Source organism: Balaenoptera physalus (assembly GCF_965194825.1).
Source record: "Balaenoptera physalus genome assembly, chromosome: 4".
NCBI classification, from domain to species: Eukaryota; Metazoa; Chordata; class Mammalia; order Artiodactyla; family Balaenopteridae; genus Balaenoptera; species Balaenoptera physalus.
This window is the reverse complement of record NC_138891.1, coordinates 77,718,720-77,739,263: the sequence shown is the minus strand read 5'-3', so window position 1 is coordinate 77,739,263 and position 20,544 is coordinate 77,718,720. Positions and strand designations below refer to the sequence as shown.

At 46.4% G+C, this 20,544-nt stretch overlaps 1 protein-coding gene across 1 annotated transcript in view; it reads left to right on the top strand.

Moving 5' to 3' along the window:
- Window positions 1-20,544, top strand: part of PDIA5 (protein disulfide isomerase family A member 5) — a 95,069-nt gene that overhangs the window by 57,142 nt on the left and 17,383 nt on the right. Inside the window, exon 11 of the mRNA XM_082459487.1 lies at window positions 6,266-6,402. Within this exon, the coding sequence (XP_082315613.1) occupies window positions 6,266-6,402 (137 nt within the window). The remainder of the gene's footprint in view (window positions 1-6,265; window positions 6,403-20,544) is intronic.

Below are 20,544 nucleotides of genomic sequence, written 5' to 3'. Positions count from 1 at the left end.
CTTCTTTTCCGATTTGGATTCCTTTTATTTCTTTGTCTTCTCTGATTGCTGTGGCTAACACTTCCAAAACTATGTTGAATAATAATGGTGAGAGTGGGCAACCTTGTCTTGTTCCTGATCTTAGTGGAAATGGTTTCAGTTTTTCACCATTGAGGACAATGTTGGCTGTGGGTTTGTCATATATGGCCTTTATTATGTTGAGGAAAGTTCCCTCTATGCCTACTTTCTGCAGGGCTTTTATCATAAATGGGTGTTGAATTTTGTCGAAAGCTTTCTCTGCATCTATTGAGATGATCATATGGTTTTTCTCCTTCAGTTTGTTAATATGATGTATCACATTGATTGATTTGCGTATATTGAAGAATCCTTGCATTCCTGGGATAAACCCCACTTGATCATGGTGTATGATCCTTTTAATGTGCTGTTGGATTCTGTTTGCTAGTATTTTGTTGAGGATTTTTGCATCTATGTTCATCAGTGATATTGGCCTGTAGTTTTCTTTCTTTGTGACATCTTTGTCTGATTTTGGTATCAGGGTGATGGTGGCCTCGTAGAATGAGTTTGGGAGTGTTCCTCCCTCTGCAATATTTTGGAAGAGTTTGAGAAGGATAGGTGTTAGCTCTTCTCTAAATGTTTGATAGAATTCACCTGTGAAGCCATCTGGTCCTGGGCTTTTGTTTGTTGGAAGGTTTTTAATCACAGTTTCAATTTCAGTGCTTGTGATTGGTCTGTTCATATTTTCTATTTCTTCCTGGTTCAGTCTCGGCAGTTTGTGCATTTCTAAGAATCTGTCCATTTCTTCCAGGTTGTCCATTTTATTGGCATAGAGTTGCTTGTAGTAATCTCTCATGATCTTTTGTATTTCTGCAGTGTCAGTGGTTACTTCTCCTTTTTCATTTCTAATTCTATTGATCTGAGTCTTCTCCCTTTTTCTCTTGATGAGTCTGGCTAATGGTTTATCAATTTTGTTTATCTTCTCAAAGAACCAGCTTTTAGTTTCATTGATTTTTGCTATTGTTTCCTTCATTTCTTTTTCATTTATTTCTGACCTGATCTTTATAATTTCTTTCCTTCTGCTGGCTTTGGGGTTTTTTTGTTCTTCTTTCTCTAATTGCTTTAGGTGCAAGGTTAGGTTGTTTATTCGAGATGTTTCCTGTTTCTTGAGGTAGGCTTGTATTGCTATAAACTTCCCTCTTAGCACTGCTTTTGCTGCGTCCCATAGGTTTTGGGTCGTCGTGTCTCCATTGTCATTTGTTTCTAGGTATTTTTTGATTTCCCCTTTGATTTCTTCAGTGATCACTTCGTTATTAAGTAATGTATTGTGTAGCCTCCATGTGTTTGTATTTTTTACAGATCTTTTCCTGTAATTGATATCTAGTCTCATAGCGTTGTGGTCGGAAAAGATACTTGATATGATTTCAATTTTCTTAAATTTACCAAGGCTTGATTTGTGACCCAAGATATGATCTATCCTGGAGAATGTTCCATGAGCACTTGAGAAAAATGTGTATTCTGTTGTTTTTGGATGGAATGTCCTATAAATATCAATTAAGTCCATCTTGTTTAATGTATCATTTAAAGCTTGTGTTTCCTTATTTATTTTCATTTTGGATGATCTGTCCATTGGTGAGAGTGGGGTGTTAAAGTCCCCTACTATGATTGTGTTGCTGTCGATTTCCCCTTTTATGGCTGTTAGTATTTGCCTTATGTATTGAGGTGCTCCTATGTTGGGTGCATAAATATTTACAATTGTTATACCTTCCTCTTGTATCGATCCCTTGATCATTATATAGTGTCCTTCTTTGTCTCTTGTAATAGTCTTTATTTTAAAGTCTATTTTGTCTGATATGAGAATTGCTACTCCAGCTTTCTTTTGATTTCCATTTGCATGGAATATCTTTTTCCATCCCCTCACTTTCAGTCTATATGTGTCTCTAGGTCTGAAGTGGGTCTCTTGTAGACAGCATATATATGGGTCTTGTTTTTGTATCCATTCAGCCAGCCTGTGTCTTTTGGTGGGAGCATTTAATCCATTTACATTCAAGGTAATTATCGATATGTATGTTCCTATTCCCATTTTCTCGCTTAATTTTTTAAAAAGTCTTTTCTGATTTTAAGGCTATTCAGTGAGCTGTATCATTATTGAAAAACTTAAATATTTAGTTAAACAAGGGGAAAAGTGGCCCCCTTACTCAACTACCCAAAGATAATGTGTGGTGATATTTGGCACATTTCCTTCTAGATTCCCCCCAACATATACCCAGCTGTGTGTGTGTGTGTGTGTGTGTGTGTGTGTGTGTGTGTGTGTGTTTTCCTGGTGCCACGTGTTTTAAGTCTTCACCAGGTTTCCACCAGATCCTGGTGGGTGGGTAGCAGTGATCCTACCTTTCCTGCTGCCCTGCACTTCTTCCTTGGGTCTCTCCATTGGCTGCTTATGGCTTATGGTCACCAAATGTAGAAGGATGAGGGTGGATCCAGCCTTGCTAATTCTCAAGATCAGGGGTCCCCAACCCCCGGGCCGTGGATCAGTAGTGGTCCGCGGCCTGTTAGGAGCCGGGCCACACAGCAGGAGGTGAGTGGCGGGCCAGCGAGCGAAGCTTCATCTGCCGCTCCCCATCGCTTGCGTTACCGCCTGAACCCTCGCTCACATTACCACCTGAACCATCCCCCCCCACCCCACCCCCATCGTGGAAAAATTGTCTTCCACAAAACCACTCCCTGGTGCCAGAAAGGTTGGGGCCGCTGCTCTAGATGACTTTCAGAAGCCCAGGAGAGAAGAGCCAAATCCTGCCCTCTGACATGTGACTGGCGAGTGGGCCAGGCAGGGCATCCCTGGTGTCGGAGTGCCCCAGGGCTCTGGGCTAGACGCAGTGATCCTGGCAGTGTGCCCTCTGGTGCTTCTGGCAGCTGCGTTTCTCATTCCACTCTCTGCAGATTCCCTGGTACTCAGTTGGGCTTGGCAGGTAGAGGGTGCAGAAGTGGCAGTCCATTTTGACCTAGCTACCCATTTCTGCCTGTGTATTTTTATACTAACCAGAAGTGGACTGAAAACAAACACAAAGCGTTCTTGACTTGTCATGTTTTGAGTTGCATCTTCTTACCAATGGCATGTGCACCTGCCTCAGGCAAGGACGTGCTTTGTGTGAACTTCCCAGTCCTGGAGAGCCTGGGAAGTCAGAGTTGCAGGATTGGAAGGGAGTGTGAAAGTCAGTGAATCTATCCCCAGCAATTCCCTTTCAGTGTTGTGTTACCTCTAGGACAGATGTAGTTACTCCATCCCGCTTAAACACCTCAGAGGACAGGGCCTCGACTCATTTTGAGGGTGTCCACTCATGTTTGAATGATTCTTATTGAGGTTATGAATGATACCTAGGAACATTTGGGTAGTACTTCATACATTCACGTCCATTATCTGTCTATGTGTACCTGCAAGGCAGATGAAGAAGGGCCTACAGATATACTGCCTTGTAGATGTTTTAAGTCAGGCTGGTTGCCTAAGCCTCTAGAGCTGGAAGGTGGAGGAAACAGGACTCAAAGCCAGGTCTTCTGACTCCCAGTCCGGCTCTTTCTCTCTTATCTGTTGTAGATAGAACGTTCTTAGTTCTGTTGAGCTAAAGTTTCTTTCTCTGGAGCTTCCACTTGGTGTTGGTTCTCCTTTATGGAGCCATAGAAAATAAATCTTAGTTTCTCTTCCCAGTGCAGTCCGAAGTGTTTGAAGACAACTATTGTGTTCCCCATGTCTCCTGGTTAGACACCTCCAGTTCCTTCAACTATTCTTCTCTCATTCCCTTGTTGATTCAGAAAGAGTTTATTGGGTATCTGCTTTGTGTTAGGCGTAGGAGGTAGAGAGAGAATCTAGAGGGAGCCCCATTCTTTAAGGAGAGAGACAGTAAAAAGCATAGTTCAGGCATAGTGCCCTCTTACTGCTGTGCCCAGCTCTGCAGGCCTCTCCAGAAAGCAAACTTCCTGCTGTCCACTGAGTGGGAGAGGGGCACCCACCTGGCTGCTGGGGAGGCGGACAGGATCTGAGGGCCCCCCATTCAGCCCCAGGCCACAGCCCTGCTTTAAGGGGGTCCTCCTGGCCCTTCGGAGCCTTTGCATGTTAGGGTGGTTCTTGGGCCCCTGCCCCCTCTGAGCACCCAGCACCTCAAGTTTCCACCCTCTAAGAAAGGCAGAAGTTTTTTGCTAAGTCGGCTTTCTAGCTTCTAAATTTGCACTGACCTCTTTTTCTCTCTTTGCTGTTGTCTTCTTCCCCGTTCTTTTTGCTCCTGTGGGTTCATACTTTTTTTTTTTTAAACTCTTGTACTGTTATTTTAGTGGTTTTGGAGTATGTCCTCCGTGTTTAACTAGAAATTTCTCAGGCACTTTCGTATGCTTGTACTGCTGCTGAGGCACGGCTTCTCCATTCTGTGTGTATATTCTTGCTGGATTTTTACAAATTATTTTAATCTTAGAATAGATTCCTTTCACATAATTAAAATAATTTTTTAAAAGATACTTAAAGATTACATTGAAGTTTTCCTTTTATCTGGTTCCTCCATCCTATACCCCTAGAGGTAACAACTTTAATTAGTCCTTACGCAGATAACACGCAAACATGAATAAGTATTTTTTATCTCTCTCTATTTTATACAGAAGTTAGCATATCATGGCCTGTTGTGTATATCCCAACAGTCTACCCACATCAGAGTGTAGGGGAGCTTCTTTGTCCTCCTTTACCACGCTCAACCCTCCATCGTGCAGAAGGACTGCAGTTTACCTACCAAGGGACACTGTGTTCTTCTAGTCTTTGCTATGACAAATCATCTACAATGAATACCTTGGAATGTACGTAATCTTGCATGTGTCCAGGTGTATTGGAAAGATAGATTCCCTGAAGTGGAATTGGTGATGTTTTCAGGGATTGGTGTTTTGAGCCCAGGTTTTGGAACCTAGGTTTCTTGGTGTTGGTCTGGGACCGTTGTCTGGCTGGTGACTCATTCTAAAGCTTGACTTTGCCATCAGCGCTACCTGACATTGGATGTGCACGGGCTCAGAGTGGTTTGCCCTCTCCCTGCCACTTCCCATTGCTTCAGACCAGGGTGGCTGAAGCCACCAGTGGGGCCTCGTCCAAAGCACCAGAGAGGGCTTCTGAAGGTGCCGTCAGACCCAGGCTCTGCCGTGGGGTGGGGCTGACAGGTTCCACTGTGTCAGCTGCATGGGAGGGCTGCAGATTCCATTGCGTGGGCAACATTGGTCTCATGAATTCTCAGCCCTGGCTGCTGGAACTTTACACTTTTTTTCTACTGTAAGCTCTCAAAGGCAGGAAACAATGGTTGTCTTTTCACATTTGTCACCCTAAAGCGTTTTTTCAAAGTAGCGATTAAGGTGCTCTGGCAAAGGTGTTCATAAAGCATCAGGGAGTTTGTGTCACTAGCAGCCTTATCCTCAGCTTTGGAGCAAGAGAGGCCAGCTGTGAGCCTCCCGCGTCACAACTGCTGGTGACATAGAGGTCAGCACATGGCTGTCCCAGGTGGAGGCAGGCTCCAGGGAGGTTAAGCACCAGCCTGAGGTTTTGCAGCTCGTGGTGGCAGAGCACAGATTTGGACTGACCTCTGAGCCTGCCCCTTTCTGCTCCAGCATTCTGCCTCTGGAGAACCAGATAACTTTGTTCCAGTCTCTAGGAAGGGTTCGTGATGTAGCCTGGATGCTGTCATAGTTAGGGTGCCTTGTTCCCCTGGGCCCCACTCTTCCTCATTACGACCCTCCTCCCACGCTGGTCGGTGAACGCCTTGCACCCGCCTCCCCGCCCCCCAGCCCTTCCCGGGTATTTGGTCTTTCTCAGACACCTGGCCTCTGCCTTTCCTCCTCACCACCACCCCTCCCTTCTAACTCCCTCTCCCCGCTCCCCGCCCTGTGGGCACCACGCAACACAACAGTTAACTTTGCCAAAGCTCACTCTTTGCTGTTGCTGTTTATTCTTGCCAGTTGGCTGAACATTTGAAAGAGCTTGAGATACTAACGAACACCCCCGATTCTAGGGAGGAAGTGAGGTTTCTTGATCTGCCCAGAGAGCTGCAGCTGAAGCCACTGTTTGCCACAGGCTATCCGCTGAGCACCTCTGGGCTCTGAGGGGACGGCGGAGGTGGGCAGGGCCGAGGAGTCCTGCTCCGCTCCTCCGGGGGGTGGCGGTGCGCCCCTGAAGCAGGCCGTGCGAGCCGCTGGGGGTAAGGGCTGCGCGGGTCCCGGCGCGTGCTCTGAGCTCTGCCTGTTTTTGGTCTTCCAGTCCACAGCCGCCACAGCCCCAGGTCCCCGAGACTCCCTGGGCAGATGAGGGCGGCTCCGTTTATCACCTGACCGATGAAGACTTTGACCAGTTTGTGAAGGAACACTCCTCTGTGCTCGTCCTGTTCCACGCCCCATGTGAGTGGAACCTTGCTCCTCTCTGCCACAGCCTCCCTCCCTCGGGCGCTGCAGGGCGGGCGCCGCTCTGAGCCTTTAGATATTACCTAGGATGGCAGTCATCCCTCAACTTACAGGTGGGGAAACTGAGGCCCCAAGAGGGCCCGAATCTTGCCCAGTAGTTGAAAGGGCACAGGGAGGCCAGGGCTGGAGCCTCAGACCCCGCAGCATCTAGAACAGCTTCTTTCTGCTTCAGCTGGCGTCCGTCACAGCCTGAAGCAGCCTTGGTGGATCAAGGAAGGAAAACATGTGAATGCTGTAAAATGTGTTTGCAGTATTGGCTGAAAAGCCCTGTAGCTCAGGAGTTTTCTAGGCCAGTGTCCTCCCCGTTCCCGCGGAGAATGGAAAATTGATTGTAATTCGTTTCTGAGAGGGAGAAGGCTGCTTCTGGAAAGGTGAGCAAGGGGATGACAGCCCCTGGGCACAGAGTTCCAGGGAGCAGCTCCTGGAGAAGGTGGGCCCATCCTGATGGGTGAAGAAGGTGGGTCCCCAGCACCCTGGGACAGAGTGCATGTGTGTGGGGTACTCCTCTCTCATAGCTTCTGGCCAGCTCTTGGGCCCAGTGATGGTGGGTAAGAGGGAAAAAAAGCAAAAAGAACTACTTCATGGATCAGTGTCATAATTGCCCAGTCCACAGAGGCATCTGTAGTGAGAGAATACTTTATTAATCATCTTTGTCGTAGAGATCCTCACGCTATTCATTGTGTATTGCCTTACGGTGGCAAAGTGGCTGCCCGCAGGGTCATCTCCTTTTATCTTACCCACAGTGCTGCAGAGCGAATATGATTAGCCCCACTGTACAGACAAGGAGACTATTGCACGGAGAAATGGCACTGCTCTGTGAGTCCTGTACTGCTGAGCCCTGGCCTTCCCGTCTTACGCTTCCCCTGTCGTATCACATGGGTTTGGTTAATCAGGAACTGTTCATATACAGACCACTACTGGGGATTTCCCCAAGTCCTCCTTTCTTGTAAGTGCCAAATTCTTAAGAGAATCCAAAGGAAAATTATTTTTGGCCTTTCTTCTTCTGAATTTCTAGAAAAATGACCCCAAAAAACCTTAAAAAAAACCCCAAAACACGAAGTTTCAAAGGGTCTCCTAATTAGGGGCAATGAGAGAGAGGGCCTTAGGAGCACATCACGCCCAGCCCTGCAAGGGCTCCGTGAGGGCATCCCTGTGGTTGAAGGTACCTGATGAATGCCCGCCGGGCAGCACTGCAGTGCGCTCCCTGCTGAGGTGTGCTCTCCCGGCCAGTCTCAGAGTTGCTGATGGAAGCAAGTCTTGCAGGGAGTCATGCTGCATCCGGGGCTGAACTCACCCTGCCTGCGTCCCTGTCCCAGCAGTAGAAGCAGATACCAGCTCACTGTTTTCAGTTCCCCCCTGGGAACGTCCCCCCTGTGTGTCAGTACTTCCAGTCTGTGTCGAGAGAGCCGTCTGGCTCCTGGAAGAGCACAGAGTGGTTTGAGCAGTGCTTTGTGGCTTATGCATCACAGCACGAAGAGTACGTATCCCCTTTGATGAATCCTAACAACATGTACCTGATAGATTGGAATTGTTTAATAATTGTTTATTAAGCCCTTTCTTTATAGAACCCTGGTTGCAGACCCGCAAAAATTTTGGTCTGTGTTCTTTCTTGTACTCTTAGGTTGTAAGCAATCCATTGTAGTACCTGATGCTTGCAGGGTCTGGGCCCCAGAGCCTGGCTATAAATTTTTCCCTGCCCCCTCCCCTTATAATGCACCCTCCTCGCTCTCTGAACCAGAATGATCATCACTCCCCCAATCCAAGTCACCTCTGGGTATAGAGTAAGGGCTTAATGAATGAGAAAACGAACAAATGAGGTTGTTGAGAGCTAAATTAGAGAATGAGAACTAGAAACCAGATGGCAGCTTTTGTTTTCCCCGTTAGTCATTGTTAATGAGTACACTGCCCTTGTTGAGAGGGTTCCGATTCAAATTTAAAAAATGGAAATATCTGAGGCTTCTGTTGGTGGGTGGCTGCCTGTTAGGGACCCTGCATTCTCTGATGAGGTGTCTGTCAGCCCCCCGGCTTTGCGTGTGTGTGTGTGTATTTCTGCTGGACTGGCAGAGTGAGAGGGGATCCGGGCAAAAGCCCGAGGTGAAGCTCCCTGAAGAACTGCCTGTTTAAGTTCCCATCCGATGGGAGGGGCTCTGCATTAAGTAATCTCTCTACACAGTCCTCCTCCTTCATCTAGGAGTGTGGGCTTTAGAAGGAATGGACTGTACATGGTTTAGAGAGGAATCTGAGCCCAGGAGGGGTGAACTGACAGCAGGGCCCTCTTAGCTGCCTAGCTGGGCATCTCGTGCCGGAGTGCTCCCGAGAACCCACACTGACCAGGAAGCCACTTTTGTGGTGTTTGAGGGACCTAGAGAAAAGGACAAATGTCAGGAGGCCAGAGACTGGCAGTGCCGGCTCATGTTTCCCAAGCGAATAAAATGTGAATTCCGGAAATTACAGTGTTACAGGTGCCGATCCCAGACCAAACAGGGAGTGGTTAAGAAACAGACCATTTTGGAGACCCAGGGAAACAAGTTGGGATCTATCAACATAGAAGACCATAGATTCTACTAAGGATTGCCACATGTGCGTGGTTTGTTTCTTGGGATAGGATTGCTAAGTTGATGAATTAGTGTGTCTTTCTTTTATCAAAAATGAGTTGTTGTTTTCCTAAGTGCAGTAGGGAGAACCAGGCAGGATGAGGCCACCATGAGGGGACGATCCCCTTGGTGCTCTGTGACTGTGAGTCTGGCCTGGTTCTGTCTAGAGGGTGGTACTTGTTTTTTTATAAGCAGTTTTGTTGAAACTATAAAAAACAAGGCAAACTTTCAAATCTGCAAGGGTCAGAGTTGGAAAAAGGAAGCTAGTTAAAATATCGAACAATTGTATTAAGATTTTAAAAGATCCCCACAGACTGAAATAGTGGAGCTCAAACTAAAAAGCTGAATTTATCTTGATGACTTTTTGATAATTAAAAAGGAGTGCGTGTATGTTTTATAAAGGCAAAATATAGGAAAATACAGAGAAGAGGATTAACATTATTCCTGATACAGACTCCCAGAAAGAGCCATGGTCTCTCTTTGCAGTGTGATTTCTGTACAGAGGAAGTGCTCACTGTTCGTTTCTTTCCGGGTCCCACTTGCCTGGAACCTTCTTTGGGTGCCTTCGGAGGAGCCGCACTCCTCGGTTCTTGGCAGGAAAGGCACCTGGGCCGCTGGTTGCTGCATATTAGTAAACATCTCCATTGGCCCCCTGCTTCTTTACCCTCCCTTCCAGCTTTCCTGCTGCTTGAATTCCCATCTCAGCCTTTCCTCCCTTCCCCTCCCAGCTGGAGTCCCTTAGAAACCCCACATAGATTCTTCTGCAGCCTGTACTCCTGGTGCCTGAGTTGTCATTGAACCAATAAGCTCAGCCCCCCAGCACAGTGCGGGGCCCTCCACGTACGTACGTGAGCTCCAGTCCCGGCCCCACTCACACCAAGGGAGCAGGGGGAGCCAAGATTCGCAAGCAGGTGTGCCCTCCAGAGCCCACTGCCCGGGATCCTGGGCCTCCTGGGAAGGACAGTGTGATGTGAGCAGTGGCCTCCTACAGGGGCGTGAGCACCATGCAGTGCGAGGGCAGAGCCCGGGCCCCTCTGCCGTCCATCTGGCCCTCGGCGCGGGGCCCTGAGTGGATGGGGGAGGCCGCAGCACCAGGCCTGGCCCCCTGATCCCACAGAGCACTAAGCGGTGTCCGAAGAGGGCGAGGCAGCAGGACACCAGCGGCCACCGCCCCATGGTGGCTTTTGTTTCTTTCCGCAGCGTTCTGAACGAGAAGAGTCACTGTACGTTGCTACTTGTCTTCTCTTGTCACTGTCCGGTTTGCTGCAGTAATGTCTGCCTGCTCCTCCCTCTCCGTGTACCTGCAGCCCTGCGTTAGGCCCGGAAGGACATGATGCTGTAATGTTCCCCCCTGAGTGAGTGTCACTCGCATGGGGAGGTAGAAGGGACAAAGTGGGGCTCCCAGGAAGGGGGACCCTGAGGAGCAGCCTGTCTCTCCCATGCGGGAGCTGACGGGGCAGACAGGGGCCTAAGAAGAAGCTGCTGGGGCACCAGGGCACCCCTGCTGCCCCTTCCCCAGGCCTACGGCGGCCCGTCCACAGCTCTGCCCCTTTCCTTGGCAATGGGCCGCCTGGGATGAGATGTTTCCTTTGCCATAACTCCCAGCAGCAGGTGTGTGCTGGAGGCCGCAGGGCCTGGCCTGCCTTCCAGGGCTGGGCTGCCTCTCTGGATTCGGCAGCAGGTCCCTGTCAGACTCCAGAATTTCTGCTTCTTACGTCATTTATGTCTTATTCCCAAGTAATATGTGATCTCTGTAGAAAATGTAGATGGTACAGAGAAATATAAATGATTGAGAAAAAAAAACTACCTATAATCCCATAGGTAGGAACCACTTTCCATTTTTTGTCATCATTCTTTCTAGTCGCATTTTCTTTTATTTTTCCCTTGTTTTTTTTTTTTTAAATAAATTTATTTATTTATTTATTTATTTATTTTTGGCTGTGTTGGGTCTTCGTTTCTGTGCGAAGGCTTTCTCTAGTTGCGGCGAGTGGGGGCCACTCTTCGTCGCGGTGCGCGGGCCTCTCACTATCGCGGCCTCTCTTGTTGCGGAGCACAGGCTCCAGACGCGCAGGCTCAGTAATTGTGGCTCACGGGCCTAGTTGCTCCGCGGCATGTGGGATCTTCCCAGACCAGGGCTCAAACCCGTGTCCCCTGCATTGGCAGGCAGATTCTCAACCACTGCGCCACCAGGGAAGCCCTTTCCCTCGTTTTTAACTTTTATTTTTTTAAATTACCATAAAGTTAAATTGATTTGTTTTCCTAACACATGTAGATTTGTGTAACCATCTTGCTGTAAAACTCCTTTGTGCTACCACTTTTAATTTTTAATTACACAAATAATTTAAGAACAACATTAACAGCATTCCTGTATCAGCTGTCTACATTGCTGCTAAAAAGGGCAAAGGGGCAACTTGTCCACAGCTCCCTGGCTTCCAGGGGAGGTGAGCATCTTTTCATGTGGTAATCAGCCTTCCATGTTTCTTCTGTGAACCAACTGTTCATTCCCTTTGCCCATTTTTCTACTGGGTTGTCTTTTTCTTCTTGACCTAGAGCTCCATACTTACGGATATTAATCTTTATCTATTTTCTGTGTTCAGATGTTCTCTGTTAGTCTGTTGCTTACTTTAACTTTCTTTATGCTGCCTTTCAGTGTACAAAAGCATTACATTTTCGGGACTTCCCTGGCGGTCCAGTGGTTGAGACTTCACCTTCCAACGCAGGGGTGTGCGGGTTTGAGCCCTGGTCGGGGAGCTAAGATCCCATGTGCCTCGTGGCCAAAAAACCAAAAACATAAAACCGAAACAATATTGTAACAAATTCAATAAAGACTTTAAAAATGGACGACATGAAAAAAAAAAAACTTTTAAAAAAAAAAGAGCACTACATTTTTGTAGTCAAATAAAAGCTAGAATGTTTATTGAGCACTTGCTGTGGATCAGGCGTTGTTGGAAGCAATTTCCATATATTAATTCGTTTAATCTTCACAGCAAATCCTGTGAAGTGGATATTGTGATTATCCCCATTTTACAGGCTAGGAAAGGGAGGCACCAAGAGGTTGAGAAGGTTGCGAAAGGTCACATAGCCAAAAAGGTAGAGCCAGGATTAAAACCCAAGTTCTAGAGGCCACAGCCTCATCACCAAGCCCTCTGCGAGGCTGCCTTTTCCCATCCTGACATCCGGGATATAAAAGTAGTGCCCTGCATTTTGTGATAATATTTTTGTTTTTCTCATTTTGTTTAATTCATCTGGATTTTTCATTTGTTTGTTGTGCCACGTGGAAGGAAGGGATTTCATTTTATTCGTTAAGTTCTTTTTTCCGTGCTTTTTCCTTTACATTTTTCTTAACATTATCTTGTAAGTATTTTCTTATGTTATTAAAAATGCTTATTTGTACGTACTTTTTGTGGTCACATAATATTCCATTATATAATGGCACCATAAATTACCTAACCAGCACCATAATGTTGAAGGTTTGAGTTGTTTACTGTATTTTCCCACTATAAATCAGGCCGCAGAGAGCATTTTCATGCATAAATATTTGTCCACATGTCAGATTATTTCCTTAGGATAGAAGCCTGGAAGAAAAAATTTTAAAGCTTGTTATCTACATTTTACACTAACGTAAAGGAAGAAAAAAAATCCCAACTTTCTCTTTGTGCAAGAAGAGGGCTGCGTGGTAGATGAGGCATTCATCAGTGTGTGTCTGCCCCAGAGTGTCTGAGTGTCTACAAGTCCGCTTTGGTGCATATACACCGGGAAGCCTCGAAAGAGCCCAGAGGTTTCTGGGGGGCCCATCACAATGTTACAGCATCATTGTTTCTGCTAGCATCTGTAGGAGCCCCACCTCCCTGGCATGCCCAAGCCAAGGTCCAGGCAAGGCAGCAGGAATGTGGGTAGGAAAATCCAGGCTCCTCTTGAGAACCAGGTACTAGGGAGCTTTCCAGAGTAATCTGGTCTCCTGGAAAATTCTGCTTCCAGGAGCCAGGAGAGTCTCCATAGCTGGCCTGCAATAAAATCATAGGTGTAACTGAAGTTAACAGAATCCAGAGGAATCTGAAGGTTTGGGATTGACGGGAGGCCAACATTCCCACAGCCAGAAAAGACTGTGGTCAAGGAACTGACGGGCAGTCTCTTTGCCAGGTCATGAAAGTCAGTGTAAGTGCACTTACACAGCTGATAAAAACCCAACAAGGAAGTTTGGCAGTAAAACTTAATGGCCCATCAAATCACAATCAGGACAGTAAAACGCAGTGGGCTGGAGTCCTGCTCCTGCTTCTGACCGTCCTCTGGCTCTCCTGCAGCCCACACTGCCAGGACAGCCTGAAGGCCAGGCCCGGAGGCTGGGGTCAAGGCAGTCACTGCTCGTGAGCCACAGTTCCCCAGGACAGGCGGGTGCCAGCGAGGGAGACGCTTGCTCCGCCAGACCTCTCTCCTCCTTGGGGCCTGGCTGGTCTCCTCGTCATAAACTCTGTTTACAGAGGTTTATTGCTTAGCCTTAGTATCTTGTCTAGGGAGCAGAGGGAATTGATGTTAGTAGTGAAAACCATAATGCTATCAAGAGAACTCTTGGGAATGTATGGGTAACTTCAGAACAACATCCAGAGATGTTGGAGATTTCCAAAGATGTTTTCCAGACCTAGTAAGGAGCAGGGGAAGTATATAAATGGTGGTGTGGAGAGGAGGGTATGCACATAGTAACTGGCTTGGCTGCTAGTTTTACTAAGTAGAGGTGTTTAGTTAAACTAGCAACTATTTGGTGTGACTTTTGCCCCAAAAGGATTTAGTTCAGTTAAACCTTGTGTGCACAGGTATAACCTGAACAACACAGCCATGAGGTTCATTCATTCACAAAGTGTGTGGGATGCCATCCTCAGTACCAGGGATGAGGTGGTGAGTTAGACGGACATCCAAGCCTGTAGAGAGCTTATATCCACTTGGGGGGTTGGAAGTTTCAAGTAAGCAGATTACTCCAGCTGTTTTGAGTACAGTCAAGAAAATAAGCAGGCTGTTGGAAGTGAGTGTGATGGGTTGAGGCTTCTTGGGGTTAGGTGGTCAGGTAGTCAGGGAATTTCTCTGAAGAAGTGAAATTTGAACTAAAGCCTGCATGATGTGAAGTGATCAGCCACGCAGAGACCTGAGGGAAGATCGTGTTCCAGGCAAACAGCCCGATAAGAGCCATGGGGGTAGAAATGAGCTTGGTGAGATAGGAAAGCAGAAAGAGGCCACAGGCTGCAGAGTAGAGGACAGGAGGGAGATGGCCTGAGTTGAGGTTGGAGGGTAGGAAAGTCCGATGGTGTGGGACTTGTGGCTGTGAGAAGGAGTTTGGATTTCGATCCACTTGTGATGGGAGCCATTGGAAAGTTTTGACCAAGGGAATTTGATATGATTTATGATTTGAAAAGATGCCCTGGCCGCCCGTAAATACCAAGAGACAGCAATATAATAGTCACAGGGCACTGCAAAATGAAATGCCATAGGAGGATATGAATAAGATGTCTTTTGTGAGTAGAAGAGAAATAGGTGGTTCGGTGGGGCTGGAGTGAACTGGAGACTCAAAGTAAGGGCCAGAGCCCAGGTGGACACTCCGCACGGAGAGGTCTCATCCATCACGGCAGGGGCTGTGATGAAGTGAGCTGGGTGCTGGGGGACAGAACTTCAGGGAAAAGGTCAGCTCATGTGGTCACAGCTCCAGCCAGAAGATCCGCCTTCTAATCCCATCTTGTTTAACGGTGGCCCTGGGATCCCCAGTTTATCACTATCTCCCAGAGCCGTCATTTCTGACGATCCCTGCCCTGTGTCTCGTGGGGCTGCTGAGATAGTGTGTGGAAGGCCAGTGCAGAGAGCGAGCGCTTTAATTACTTGGCAGAGTCCTGGGAGATGGGGCCAGAGGTTCAGGAGAGAGCTGTGAGTACACGCCAAAGAATCTGGCGCCTCCTGGCATGTCCTCCAGCCACCCCTCCTGCGTCCAGTGCAGACATCGTGGGTCGATCACAGCTCTTCTTCCCAGTGAGCCAATTCTCTGTCTTAAGAGTCCATCTCTGGCCCGCCACTGATAGAAGCTGGCAGGCGATGTGGAGTCTATTTGCTTCCCCAGCGGGCAGTGGCATCAAAGGGCTGAGCCTGGCAAAGGTATGAAGGTGAACTCTCTCATCTTCAGGGGTCCTTCCTCATTGACTGGGACATTTTGGAAAGAAACAGTGGTTTTCTGTGAGTGGCTTTGTCTTTTTTTGTCTTCTTTCCCCCCACTCCCACCCAGTCCCACCACCCACTTTGACCGTGGGGCCTGCTAGCACTGGCCTGACAGCACCAGTCGTAACGTGGTAGAGGAGAGGGTGGTCAGGGGAACATCCCCTTCCTGCCCCTCCCGCCTGCCATGGAGACCACTTGGGGCCTGAAGCCCGGGTCTCCTGAGGCCTGCCCGGGCGTCCTCCCTTGTGCTCTGCTGGGCTGAGTGGCTCTCACTCAGGCCGCTCACTTCCTACTCTCCGGGGGAGACCGAACTCTTGGGTGACAGACCCTCCATCAGCAGGAGAGCCTCTGAGCTTCCTTTTCTCCGTGTCTCTTCACGCAGGGTGAGCTCCCTGTGCCCCTGTCAGGGGAGGTCAGCCTGGGAGCGGGAGAATGGGGAGGTCACCTCGGGGCAGGGTGCAGGGAGCGGTCAGCCTGGAGGCAGGCCTGGGGGGGGGGGGTTCCTTTGAGAGTTGTAGAGCCTCCTGACTGTAAGCCCCAAAGAGTGATTTATTCTTTTTATTTTAGTGAAAATCAAAAAAAAAAAAAAAAGCTTAAGTCTTAATATATGTCATGTTAAGTCAGTAGAATCCTCCTTAGGATATCCGATTTACTCCAGACATGCGGATCTTTGTGGAAGGATACCTGAGCCTGGACACCTGTGGGGACAGCTTGTTCTTCTACAGCCCCCCGCCGGGAAAGTGACTGCCTCGCAGTCAGCCCTTCGTTGCCTTGGCCTCTTAACCAGGGGTCTATGAGCCGGTCAGGGCATTCGGAGCCCTCTGAAGTTATTCATAAGTATGGAACATATATGCATCAGTACGGGAGAAGTGGGGGAGAAGCTTAAATTCTCAACAATGTCAGTGACCCAGAAAAGCCCAGAGTCTGCCCCGAGCTGAGGAAGATGCTCTCCCTTTGGCTGTTGTGGGCGGCTGCTGCCTGCAGGGAGAGAGGCCCGCTGCGAGTCCCGAGCTGGACCGTGGTCTGTGTGCTTTCCATCTGGGGCACAGCTCAGTGAAATAGAAATAGCACTGCGTGCTCTACATGCTTCAGGTACATCCTGTTAAATGGGCTTTTGTGGTCACTCTCGAGACTCTGCATAGAATCTGTGTATAAGGTTGGTTCTGTGGGGAAATCACATTTTCAGTTCCAAACAAACAATTTACCAAAACAAAACAAAAAATGCTTTTGTAACTCAGTTGTTTAGAAAGTGCAAATGGGTTGTGATAACACTAACTGTTCATTTCTGGAAAATAATGTTCTTACGTTTTAATATCATGATGACTTTGATACCTGTATGGTTCATGGGGGTCCCAAGTGGGCTCTAGTTAGACCATGAGCCCACAGGTGTCCCTCCCCCTTGCTTGGGCCCATTTGAGAAGGACCAACATGTTGGTACGGCTGAGAATTGTAGCCACTCCCTGGGCTGGATTCCATCAGTGAGTTTCCTCCACCTAGTCATCTCATGGCTCCCCCAGAGCACTCTGTCCAGAGGAGGGCTTGACAACACTGGCCTGGGTTTTCTGTTATCAGCGTGTGTGTGTGTGTTGAGGGGGCAGTTAGGGTAGCCACTGTGGGACCCCCTGTCCCTGGGAGGAACAAGTTGAGAATGGACTAAGGAAGTTGGAACAGGCAGGAATGGAACGGACCTGTTTGTGTCTCAGTGCCATGTGGAGCTGAGCTCTGCAGGAATGACCTTGGAGGAGAGAGGAACTTTTGTCCCAGCCAAGTGCTCAGATGGAGGCAGGAAAGCTGTTTACATGGCTCAGTGGCTCCTGGAGGGTGTGGGAGGTCTTCTCTGATAATACTGGCTCCTGGAGGGTGTGTGTCTGTCTTCCTTCCTTTGTTTCTTTCTCTTTTTGGTCCAGATTCTTTTTTTTTCAATTAAAGTATAGTTGATTTACAATATTATATTAGTTTCAGGTATACAACATAGTGATTCAATATTTTTATAGATTGTACTCCATTTAAAGCTATTTCAAAACAGTGGCTATGTTTCCCTGTGCTGTATCCTTTTTGCTTATTTATTATATACATAGTAGTTTGTATCTCTTCATCCCATACCCCTGTCTTGCTCCTTCCCCCTTCGCTCTCCCCACTGGTAACCACCAGTTTGTGCTCTATATCTGTGAGTCTGTTACTGTTTTGTTATATACATTTGCTTGTTTTATTCTTTTGGATTCCACATGTAAGTGATAACATAGAGTATTTGTCTGTCTCTGTCTGACTTATTTCACTAAGCTTAATACCCTCTAGGTCCATCCACATTGTTACAAATGGCAGAATTTTATTATTTTTTATGATGGGGTAATAAACCATTGTATGTATGTATCTATCTTCTTTATCCATTCATCTGTTCATGGACACTTAGGTTGCTTCTGTATCTTGGCAATTGTAAATAATGCTTCTATGAACATTGGGGTGTATGTATCCTTTCAAATTAGTGTTTTTGTTTCTTTCAAATACATACCCAGGAGTGGAATTTCTGGGTCATATGGTAATTCTATTTTAGTTTTTTGAGGAACCTCCATACTGTTTTCCATAGTGGCTGCACCAATTTACATTCCCACCAACAGTGTACCAAGTTTCCCTTTTCTACACATCCTTGTCAACATTTGTTATTTGTAGACTTTGATGAGAGCCATTCTGAAAGGTGTGAGGTGATAACTCATTGTGGTTTTGATTTGCATTTCTCTGATGATTAGCGATGTCTTTGGGAAAATGTCTGTTCAGGTCTTTTGCCCATTTTTTAATCAGGTTGTTTTTTTGTTAGGGTTTTTTTGGGGGGTTTTTGTTTTTGTTTTTTTGGGGGTTTTTTTGATATTGAGTTGTATGAACTGTTCATATATTTTGGATATTAACCCCTTACCAGTCATATCATTTGCAAATATTTTCTCCCATTCAGTAGGATTTCTTTTCATTTTGTCAGTGGTTTCCTTTACTGTACAAAAGCTTTTAAGTTTACTTAGGTCCCATTTGATTATTTTTGCTTTTGTTTCTTTTGCCTTAGGAGACAGATCCAAACAAATTTTGCTACAATTTGTCAGTGTTCTGCTTGTGTTCGCTTCTAGGAGTTTTACAGTTTCAGGTTTTACATTTAGGTCTTGAATCTGTTTTGAGTTTATTTTCATATATGATGTGATAAAATGCAATTTTAATTTCATTCTTTTACATTTAGCTGTTCAGTTTTCCCTGCACCACTGCTTGAAGAGACTATCTTTTCTTCTTTGTATATTTTGCCTCCTTTGTCATAGATTAATTGACCATAAGTGTGTTGGTTTATTTCTGGGATCTCTATTCTGTTCCATTGATCCATTGTGTCTGTTTTTGTGCCAGTACCATACTGTTTTGATTACTGTAGCTTTGTAGTATAGTCTGAAGTCAGAGAGAGTGATACCTCCAGCTGCTTTGTTCTTTTTTCTCAAGATTACTTTGGCAATTCAGGGTCTTTTGTGGTTCCGTATAAATTTTATGATTATTTATTCTAGCTCTGTGAAAAGTGTCATAGGTATTTTGAATAGGGATTGTATTAAATCTGCATAGATTGCTTTGGGTAGTGTGGACTTTTTTTTTTTAAGTTTTTTTAATTTATTTATCTTTGGCTGCATTGGGTCTTCGTTGTTGTGCACAGGCTTTCTCTAGTTGCGGCGAGTGGGGGCTACTCTTCATTGCGGTGAGGAGGGCTTCTCATTGCGGTGGCTTCTCTTGTTGTGGAGCACGGGCTCTAGGCACACAGGCTTCAGTAGTTGTGGCACGCAGGGTCAGTAGTTGTGGCTCGTGGGCTCTAGAGTGTAGGCTCAGTAGTTGTGGCGCACGGGCTTAGTTGCTCCATGGCATGTGGGATCTTCCCAGACCAGGGCTCGAACCCGTGCCCCCTGCATTGGCAGGCAGATTCTTAACCTCTGCGCCACCAGAGAAGTCCCAGTGTGGACATTTTAACAATGTTAATTCTTCCAATCCATGAGCACAGGTTATCTTTCCATTTCTCTGTATCATCTTCAGTTTCCTTTATCATTGTTTTATAGTTTTCAGAATATAGGTCTTTCACCTCCTTTGTTAAGTTTATTCCTAGGTATTTTTTCCTTTTTGATGCAGTTTTTAAACAGGATTGTTTTCTTGCTTTCTTTTTCTAAGAGTTCATTATTAGTGTAAAGAAAACAACAGATTTCTGTATATTAAGCTTCTATCCTGCAAATTTACTGAATTCATTTATTAGTTCTAATAGTTTTTTGGTGGAGGTGTTAGTGTTTTCTATATATGGTATCATGTCATCTGAAAATAGTGACAATTTTATTTCCTTTCCAATTTGGATGCGATGCCTTTTATTTCTTTTTCTTGTCTGATTGCTGTGGTTAGGACTTTCAATACTATGTTGAATGAAAAGGGCAAGAGTGGGCATCCTTGTCTTGTTCCTGATTTTAGAAGAAAGGCTTTCAGGGCTTCCCTGGTGGTGCAGTGGTTAAGAATCCGCCTGCCAAGGCAGGGGACACAGGTTCAAGCCCTGGCCCAGGAAGATCCCACATACCGCGGAACAGCTAAGCCCGTGCGCCACAACTACTGAGCCTGAGCTCTAGAGCCCTCAAGCCACAACTACTGAGCCCACGTGCCACAGCTACTGAAGCCTGCGCGCCTAGAGCCTGTGCTGTGCAACAAGAGAAGCCACGACAGTGAGAAGCCCGTGCACCGCAACGAAGCATAGCCCCCGCTCACCGCAACTAGAGAAAGCCCACGCACAGCAACAAAGACCCAACACAGCCAAAAATAAATAAATAAATTTATAGAAGAAAGGCTTTCAGCATTTCACCATTGAATATGATGTTAGCTGTGAGTTTGTCATGAATGACCTTTATTATGTTGAGCTGTGTTCCCTCTGTACCAACTTTGATGAGAGTTTTTGTCATGAATGTATGTTGAATTTTGTCAAATGCTTTTTCTACATCTATTGAGATGATCATGTGATTTTTATCCTTCCTTCTGTTAATGTGTTATATCATGTTGATTGATTTGCGGATAACGAACCATCCTTGCATCCCTGGAATAAATCCTACTTGATCATTGTGTATGATTCTATTACAAATTCAACTTCACTACTAGTGATCAGTCTGTTCAGATTGCCTATTTCTTCCTGATTCAGTCTTGGAAGTTTGTATGTTTCTAGAAATTTGTCCATTTCTTCTAGGTTGTCCAATTTGTTGGTATATGACTGTAGTATTCTCATGATTTTTTGTATCTCTGATATCGGTTGTTATTTTTCCTC